General features: G+C 39.4%; 1 protein-coding gene across 1 annotated transcript in view; it reads right to left on the reverse strand.

Moving 5' to 3' along the window:
• CCDC85A (coiled-coil domain containing 85A) overlaps positions 1 to 10,254 on the reverse strand; it is a 79,353-nt gene extending 69,099 nt beyond the window's left edge. Inside the window, exons 1-2 of the mRNA XM_010574850.1 lie at positions 10,036 to 10,254; positions 6,393 to 7,308 (exon numbers count right to left, since the gene is read on the reverse strand). Of these exons, the coding sequence (XP_010573152.1) occupies positions 6,393 to 7,308; positions 10,036 to 10,254 (1,135 nt within the window). The remainder of the gene's footprint in view (positions 1 to 6,392; positions 7,309 to 10,035) is intronic.
• Between the last annotated feature and the right edge of the window lie 30 nt (positions 10,255 to 10,284).

Raw genomic sequence — 10,284 nt, forward strand, 5'->3', positions numbered from 1 at the left:
TTCCAAATAAAATTTAAAAAAAAATTAAAAAAAATTTTAAAAAAAGATCCCATCAATAGATAGAACAGAAGAGACAGGACAACCTTTCATTAACACACATAATATACACTACAAGGCTGAAGTTCTTAAACAAGCAGCACTTGCTGAGAGTTATTATAATATTCTAACTCTGCATTATAACCACCAGAGTTCAGAGAATTTGACAGTTTAATCACTGTAATATTTCTAAAACCATATTTTACTATTATAAAATCATAACACTGTAACTCAGAAAGCTGTGCAAAGGACTCTGTTACATGAGGTCCTGTCCTCAGGTTAAAGGTATTCTCTCCAAGCAAGGACTCAGACAAGGTTTAATGTGAGGACTCTCCATGCTGGCACTAAAAGAATAAAATAAAATAAAAATCTCCACACATATTTCAGGCAGACAACACCAACAGCCATCCGTGCAAGCTACTGATGAGCTCTCAGAGGTAAAGGCAAATGTCTTGCATCTTGACCCAATCACCATGAAAAATAAATAAGCTTTTCTATTGTCTTCTGTACATACCAAAGCAAACTCCCCCTCACTACTCAGAAAATACATTCTTTTTAAAAACATACAATGACATACACAAAAGAAAAATCAGTATGTCAGATCCATCCCAGGTGTGACCCTAGTAAAGTTAGGGGATGCACAAAAGTGTTGGCTTGTAGAGTGTTTGTCAAGACATCGTCAATAATGGCACTGTGATTTATTGTTAGCCTTTCACTTCTGGAGGTCTGTGGTCAAATGTCAGTGAAGTTCCAACAGACACTCAAAACAAGAGTTATGGCCACACATCTCAAATTAATCAGCCAGCCAGCATAGCTGCTAGCCTCCACGTCATACTGGTTAAATGCCTGGAAGATAAGGGCACTATTTACAGGTCTGAAGGGAGAGTTACTGAACGGGCTGTGTCAGTGCTTCTGTGTAACTGTGGTATGCCACATGAACTGGGAGATGCGTAACCAACTCCTTGGCAGAAGCTGTCTAGTCAGCACCAGTTCCCTCCCACCTTATTAACACACACTCATCACAGACTAACATAGACCTTGTTCTAATAGATACATGGTACCCTGGTGATGGTTTAAAGATAATACATCTATATTCTACTCTGATTTTTGCTTCCATGAAAGAAAGACTGAATTAGCATCAAGTCCTTACTGCAAAACCAAGCCACTTGTGTAGTAGGACATGCAGCCTAAGGGAAAAAGTATAAAACTTGGAAGTAGTGACTTAACAGAAATTGCTGTGTATCACACATGGCTGTGGTATATTCATAGTCCTGTAATAAGAGAGGCTGTTCAGCTGAATCCTTCCTATACTTCCCACTGTAACATGTAGTGCCGCTGCCTACCTAGCGTCAATTAGACAGGGGTAGAAGTAAACCTCTGCAATCAGCACCACTGTTTGCCTCTGATCACCCACTGAACTTTTCAGTAATCAGAGTGCTGGAACAACCATATAACCATTTGAAACTAGGCAAGTTTCTTGATAAGGAGAAGCATCACTCTTCCCATTAGCATAGCACTAGTTTTGCTGGAAGGATGATCTACCTTATATTAAAACATTCAAACCAAAACTGGTTTTGTCAGTGAAGTTAAGATATGGAAGCGTAAACTTCTCCCAAAAGCCCTATAACATGAGTTTCTAGGAGGTTCATTGTTTTGATATTACAAGCCACATTTTCAACTTGATAAATTACTCCACAAAAAATTAGTTTGGTAATAAATGCAGCATGCTCTAGTCACATACATATTCACATATCATGCCCCAGTTCTCTTACAGCATGTAATAGCTAAAACTAATTTACAAGTTTGATATGAAACCTATGGAATTCAATGGAAAGACTCCGAATGACATAAAGTTTGAGAGCTCTACACTTAAAATAATAAACCTCTGAAATAAATAGTTGATTACTTCATATTGGCAAGCAAAAAATTCTATCAGCCCTGTAGCCTTTGTTTATACAACAGGTTACTGTCAAGAGTAATTAATGCTGTAACAGGCTCCCAACAGCAGATGTACAGTGGTGGGTGCCATCAGGAAGTCACACACAAAGTATCATACTGCTATTAATGACAGGCAAATTATTTCCATTTCAACTTTAAGAAACATAACATGTAAGCAAACCTACACTGAAACATGACATCATTTCACAATTTGGCCAGCAGGATGTGAGCTATTTCCACAGAGAGGATATCAGTTAACTCAGTAACATTATTGTTTTTTTCTCTCTGAAGTCATACTGCAGTTTCCTCTTTTTACTCAGTGCAGTATTTTTAGATTTTATTTTCCTTATAAGAAGCACATTTATAGCAGAAATTGTTCAAAATTTAAGCTGAGTCTCCATTTCACCTACAAATACCTTTGCTCAAGGAGAGGTGCTGTTGCATTTGTTCTGTAAGAATCCTCGCATCTCCAGCAGTATATATAGTGTTAGTCAGCAGTTTTACTTCTCTTCATTAATAACCTCAGCAGGAAGCAAAAAGCACATATGAAAGCCTTCTGATACTTTCCTTTCACACAAAAGTCAAAGCCCAGAGTAAAGCAAAGGACTTCTTAAAATAGAAAGTTTACAATAAGTTGCTTAGAATAAAAAACACCACTTAGATTGCAAATGCTGAAAGCACATGAATTTATATAGAGGCACTTATAGCCCACATATTTGTGTCAGAGTTAAACTGTCATGTATTATTCTAGGTTGCATAAACATTCTCTTTAAAATGTTTTTACCGGTGGTATTTCATCTTCTAATTTCAGCAATCTTTCTAGCCCAAATATCTCTGTGCTCATTATCCAGAACATTTAGGTGTAATCACAGCAAAGGTTTGTTACCATGTTTTATTTGGTTAGAGCCTTTAAAATGAAATACATATGTTTTCAATTAACAAACATCAAGCCAAATTTAGCTCTCACATCCCATTTTCTGTCACTCCAAAGGTTGAGGACACCCATTTCAGAAAAATACATAGGAGAACCCTGAAGTAATTTTTTTTTTTTTTTTAAGGCTTTATAAATCTTATAAATGAAAGCTGACATACAAGAAAAAAAATACCAAGATCAAACGTTTGAGCATAGAAAGTGAGAAGAATTATGAAAGAAATGTTATCACCTCATCCTTTATTCCGTCAGCTCTGCCTATGGACCAAAGACAGCCTCAGACTGAAATAACTTCCCGCATACCTCATGACAGCTTAAAATATGCATGAAGCCCAAATGATTAATGCATATACCTCATCCTGTAAAGCAGACTACAGCTACACATTGTATTTCTGATAGCACTGTAATATTATATTGCAACTGCTTTAAGTTTAGCTTAACAGTTTGTCAGAAATCTGTAAATACTCTACCTCCATTTCCCATGTCTTTACATAGAAAGTTCTGGTATAGGTAACTGAATACTTCGCTTCCCTGTGGTCACGCAAGTGCTAACAAGACCAGAACTCTGGGTAAATGGGAACTGTTAGCAGCATATGGAAGCTCTCATTTCAACAGGAATAGCTAGGCTGTTCAGAAACATGCTTTCCAATTAGGAACAGCAATTTCAAGTAGACAGTATAGTACTTTTTAGAATGAGGTTTGAATACCTTCTCTCAGACCCAATTCAGAATCCAGTTAAGACCAAGGAAGATGCGACAGGCCTGTACTGAGTCTGGTAAGTTCTGATTACATACTTAAAATACATTATTTTATTCCTTTATTTGCAAAGGAGTCGAAAGATGTCAGTCTTTGCTATTCATCAGTTAGGATCACAAACACTTCACTTGCTGCTCAAATGACAATCCACAAGTACTGCAATAAGATTAGAAGGGCCCTGTAAAGTAATCACAGATGTGCAGTCAAACATCTACTAGCTAGATATACTCAAAATTTTAAAATAAACTAGGTTCCACCAACATGATATAGTTTACTTGCTACATGATTTGGGGATAAGAATCAAAAATAGCATCCTTTTATATTGCTCACCAGAGTTTAGGGCCAGGTTTCCATGCCACTTTCTAACTTATGTTCTCACAATTTCACTATTCCTTACAACAGATGCAAAAGATCAGGATTTTCATTACAGCTCAATGCACAGTTCCCCACCTACACTTGATTGGCAGGTTCATGTATACAGGTATACACAGAACACACAAATTAAGATTTACACATTACTTTCACAATCGTAACAAGTGATAATGGCCAGCACTTTTACCACTTCCATATTAACTGTTCTTCTCCACAATTTTACTGTAGCTGACAAAATCAAAACACAAAAACCCCAAAACGATTCAACCTTGCTGTGAAGACCAAGTATTATCCTGAAGTTTAAGGCCTCTTCCTCAGAGCAAAGCTGTCAAGAGTTTTACCAGACCAAGGTCAGACAAATGTCAGCATTAAACTTCATGCTTGCACCAAATTATATAAATATGAAAGGAGAGAGGTTTGACAACTTACTGCTGAAAGAAGTCCTCTGCAAAAATGATTATATAAAGTGTAGGACAGGCAAAACTGTGATTAAAGTCAATAAACAGACTCACAAATCACCAGCTGCCGTCTCCAGCATCTTACGGCCCGAGTCCAAATCGTAGATAGTTGAAATACTCTGCACAAAGGACACCAGGTCTGAAGTAACAACTGCTTTCATTGCACCGTTAATAATATGGCTGAGTTCCTAACAAGACTATTTGGACAAAAAGAAGTATCAGAAAGCCCACCATGTCAGGAACAGAAAAACCTTATCTTCGTCTGTGCATGAGTTTTAAAAATAAATACTTAAAACCTCAGATCGATCACCTTTCTACATAAACAGTGACTGGATTGATGAACATCATGAGTGCAAGTAAGAAGCCGCTTTCAGGAAGTCTGGTTCCATACTTCACACTACTTACAGTGAGGTCAATTTTAAAAAGAATGAACTGAATGGAGAAAGAAATACAGTATTTAATGGAAGCTTTGTAAGACCAACTTTTATAACTTATGTATTACACATCTTCACACAGTTGCCATACACTCATCTTATTAATCATTTTTAAATCATTAAAAAGAGAAGTCTCTACCCTTACCACTTTGGGGTTTGTCAGCCCTGTCAAGGATATGAATTTCACTGACAGTAATCTGAATTTACCCCTACAGAGCAGGTTATCTTAACTGAAGGCATTCTGTAAATTAAACATGATAGGTAAATGGACCAATGGGAGAGAGCAATGTGATAAATGATGAGGATAGCACCCAGCACAGAGCTCACTGTCCCCTCCATCTCACAAGCAGATCCAACAACAAGTGGCCAGTTCCACCAATGTCAACCCAACTTCTCACAGCTGCTTATAAAATGGAGACACATGAACTCCATCCAAGACAATTTACTAAGGCAAAATCCTCACTTTCATCACAGAGCTTGACTTCAAATCTAAGAGTAAAGGTCTGAGAAGTGGGTTTTCAACTGTGATGCTAATTTCCTTCATGAAAACATCTCAAAGCACATAGAAGAAACAAAATGGATCAGAATATAGAAATTCTGCTAAGTCTAGAAACAGTTACTTCTACAGCATAGTAGGATGTTTGAACTTTGGTTTTAATAATTTCATTTGCTGTATTTCATTCATTTCAATATGTTTGTAACCACTTGTCTTTCAAAATAACAAAATACTTAAATAGTGACTATCTTAAAAAAATAATTAATTTCAATCTGTGAAGATACTCAGCTCTTAAAAGCTAGGCATGTTTACTGGGTATCTTTCTAAAATGCAGCAATAACAACACAAAAAAACCCCTTAAGATCTTCCTTAATTTTTCATTTGTTATAATTAAACACATGCAAACTCAAGGCTTTGAAAAGCTTTATCAGGTTCATTTATATTGAGCCTAGCTCTTCATCTGAGGTCTTTTCTAAAGTTTATAGAAAAGGATATAGGAAGCCTTCCATCAATAAACAGGAAATTTTAAAATCTTTAAAGCTACAGACAGGGTAGGTTAGGAAGGTGGAAATGGAATTGGAGACATTCACCTCCATTCTGCTGACTTAAATATAGGCAGGACAAGAAACATATGCAGTTCCTCTCTGATGTAAACAGAAATCTACCTAGGGACAAACAGTTTACGTCTACCAACCACAGAGCAGGATCAAGACCAAGAGCTGCTTCTTTATACCTTACACCAACACTCAAGATGCACTTTTTCCTCTACTTTTTTAATCCACCCAAGACATGCTGGATGGACAAACAGATATATTCCAGTTAATTCACTTGCTAAAGGAATAACGGTGACACCAGACTTGTTACGTTTCATTTCACATAAAACATTATCCCTTTTCCAGAAATAGTTTAAATAGCACTGAAACTACCTTAGTAATTTTCAAAGTGAGTTTTCACTAAATGTGTTGACCCACCATTCATTCCATTGTATATACTTCTGTGGTGAGGTGACAGGTCATCTGTTACTTGTCTCCTGAGGGTACCTTCTCTGCTGCCTCCACTGAGATGTTTGAGGTGCTCTGGGCTCCCTCCATAGTGTTGTTTGAGATGCTCAGGGCTCGTACCCCTCACTTTGTGGAGGTGTTCTGTACTTCCACTCGGTGTGTGCTTTGGAAGATGATCTGGGCTGCCACCGCTGTGCTTTTGATGCTCAGGGCTACTACCAGGCCTCTGCTTTTGAAAGTGTTCAGGGCTACTACTCAAAACGTGCTTTGGGATAGTTTCTGGACTGCTGCTGCTGTGCTTTTGTTGTTCAGGTGCTTTGACAATGGTTTTGTGATGTTCTGGACTTGGTCCTTTCAGGTGATGATCAGGACTGCCAGAACTCCTGGGCTTCTGCAGGTGCTCCGGGCTGATATTCCTGTGTTTGTGATGCTCAGGGCTTCCTTCGCCCCGAGTTTTTTGAAGATGTTCTGGACTAGTACTTGGATGATGTTTATGATGGTCTGGACTGTCTGTACTTCCCGTGCTAGAAGTACTACTCCCATCACCGACATCTCTTATGTAAGCACTCGTCGCGGTTAACTGGCACAGGCTGATTTGGCTGTCGATAGAGCTCCGGCTGCCTGCTCCACCACCCTTCTCCTCATCCAGCAACACACACAATTCTTTCAGCTCCAGGTTTTCCTTAACCACTTCTTCTTGTCTCACTTCCAATTCTTTCAGCTTCTGCAAGTATAAGGCAACCTCTTTGTGCATAACACTAGCACTGTATCTGCCCAGTCTCTGCCATTCACGGGACACCTTCTTGCCCTTCTGTCTGTCGTCATCCAGAAAGCAGCAAAGATCTCTCAGTTCTTGGTTATCTTCTTGCAGCTTCTGGTTGATATCCTATAAAAGAAAGATTATCATGACAGAGAAGTGTCTAAAAGAATTAGCATTATACCATTACACAAGCCAGTGAACAGCACTGCTATATACTCATCATCTAAGCACTCAAGTGAGGCATAAATAATTGTGTGTGTAGATCTGGCATATTATAACAGCATCATGCTTCCAACAAACAAAGCTGCTGTCCAGTAAAAAGTGACTATAACGTGGAGATAATCTTGAAGGGTTCAGAGACTAACTTGTGATACAGCATAAAAGTTTCAAGTGCTTAATTAATTTTCATGCTAAATACCAGAATAATTTAGCTCCCAAACTGGGCAAAGATCATAAGCGCTCTCATGATGATCTCACTCCCTTGAGAAATATTCACCTGCGAGTTATTGCTGAATAAAACTGCAAAGTACAACGGAAATTGTAATCTCACTAAAATAATTAATTATTAACATTTATACCCTCTATTCCCTAAAGCATATTCACATATATAAAGATGAACATTTTAGAGATTTAAAAAAATTGGGGTTTGTTTGATTTTGTTTCAGATTTCCATAAAAGAACCTTGTCAGTCATCGCTTAATCAGAATTGCTTCAACCACTCTGAAATGAAATAATCTGCTTTAATAGATTTTTTACTCCTAACAGAATGAAGTACATGATTCCATGCCCTTCTCTAAGTGAGGAACGGTCTGAAGCAAATGCTCTGAAGCAAAAGTGTTCAAGATTTTGCTATAGCAGAATAATACGCCAAAGAAAACATTTTCAGTATTTCATCCTCCTAGTTTAATAAAACTGGCTTGTGACCATATTTATCTTTTTCCCATCTAAATATTCATTCCTTCTTACATATGATATTAGAAGTAGAGATTAGCCACAATTGTTAAAAATTTAGCCTTTTTTAGGAAAGACCATTTTAGCAATGTTGCTTAAGAAAAGGAAGCTGTTGTAACTCCGCTGGATTTGTGTGCATGCATGCATGTATTTGTCTGATCTTTGCCCCAAAATAACTTTGAACTTGACCAATTTCAATGCATATTTGACAAAGGAAAAATCTCAGTGAGGCCACAATGTAGCCTTAAAAATCTGTGCTGGTGAGAGATAGTTAAAATGACCCCACGGTGGAATAAAAAAAAAAGTTGTGGAAGCCCACAATTCATCAGTCAGAAGAAGCAGGAGGCACCCATCCACCGAAACTAGGCGCAGCTGGTCATTCTTACTTATGGACCAGTTATTTCACACAGGACAAAGGAGGTAGATGTCCAGACACCAACACAGGGCTCAAAGCCACATTCTCCCAAATTCCTTTTAAAAGTTCCAGCTCAGGCATCTGAACAAAAGGTGGAAGTTAAACATCAATTAAGGAGTTCAGAATTGAGAGAGGAATTTGTCACTCCTTCCTACACATCTTAGTGTGTTTTGTTACTTATCTGGAAGATGCATAAACCCGTATGAGGTCACAACACTTTTGTACATAACTGGGAAAAAGATACTATTGTTGTAATTTAACTTGTATTTAAAATGTAAACTTTATTTTTACTGAAGTACTACCACAGATGGGTCTTTTTTACCCTCACACACCATATATTGTCAAAAAGAGGGAGGGGAGACACACACACTCATACTTTGCAGAACAGGAAAACTTGGGAGACAGGAACAATCTTCCCCCAAATGCTATTTATGTCATGCCACACTATTATCAAAGACATTTTCTCAATAATTTAGTTGTTAAAAGCCATTCTACAAGTGAAGAAATCTTTTCTAATGTACTCTCATGTAATAATTCAAAAGCCCACACTGCATCTCTGTCTCTCCTCTCCTTCCCTCCAACCTCACCTCACTGAGGAATTTCCTAAAAACAATGTCCTTTCTCAAAGCAATGGGACAGAAAATGTTTTGTAGTCATGCCTACTTTAAGATAACTTTCTAGCTCTACAATGGACGTGTACATGCTACATCAGGGTAATTATCCGTAAACAATCACACTACGTTCCCAAGCCTTGGAATTGGGAAGGAAACATCAGGGACAATGCTTCTCAACCAACGAAGGAGTTAAATTAAGAAGGGCTAAGTCATTACAGACTTGGTCTGCCTCTGACCATAGCCTGCAGAAGTATACAATTGAAATTGGTTTGATCTGAGATGCGTTACCAGATGTCTTTTTCAGACAATAAACTAGGGACTGGTTCTGATCATCCCGAAACCGAGCCCAAGGGTTTGCCATCACCCGCCATACACTGCACTGCATCCTGGACATGACCAACTCTCTCCAGCAGCCTACCAGACTGCCTGACAGATGAGTAAGTCATCTTAAAACAGTGACGGAAACGAGCGTAAGCTACACAAAACCTTTTGAAAGTCTACAGCTCTGCACGCTATTCTTTCACGTGCACTTCAGAGAGGATCGTTTAACGTTACCAAAAACCAATGAAGTCTAACACAAAAGTGACAAGTGTTTCCATCCACCCCAAGCATACTTGGGCTGAGCATACAGCAGCTGTGCTCCCCAGCCTGCCGAATAGTCGGTCATCTCTTAACCGGACACTGGTTTGGGGGTTTTTTTTAAGCGGGATCAAACACTATTGACTCCAGTCCTTGTTCACTTTTCAAGCGATTCTCGGTAACGGCTCCTCCCAGACCATCCATCCACCTGATGAGATCGCTCCCGGCGGGACGGGTGGGGGACGCGGAGACACCGCAGAAACTTCAGGACTCCCACCCTGCCCACCCCGCTACCTTCAAGCCGCGGATCTCGCCGAGGTGGAGCTGGAGACGGCGGTTCACCTCTCGGATGAGGTTGCTGTGGTCCAGCATCGCGCTCATCTTCTCGGCCTCGGCGCGGCGCAGGCTGCGGATCAGCTCCTCCTTGCTCCACTTGAGCAGCTCCTCGTCCGACACCTTGGACAAGTCCTCGGCCGGCGCCGCCCCGCAACTTTCCGCCGCCACTTTCGACATGGTGGCGGCCCGGCAGCCGGGGGGCACCCC

Source organism: Haliaeetus leucocephalus, unplaced genomic scaffold (genome assembly GCF_000737465.1).
Source record: "Haliaeetus leucocephalus isolate CR32 unplaced genomic scaffold, Haliaeetus_leucocephalus-4.0 Scaffold450, whole genome shotgun sequence".
Taxonomy (NCBI): Eukaryota; Metazoa; Chordata; class Aves; order Accipitriformes; family Accipitridae; genus Haliaeetus; species Haliaeetus leucocephalus.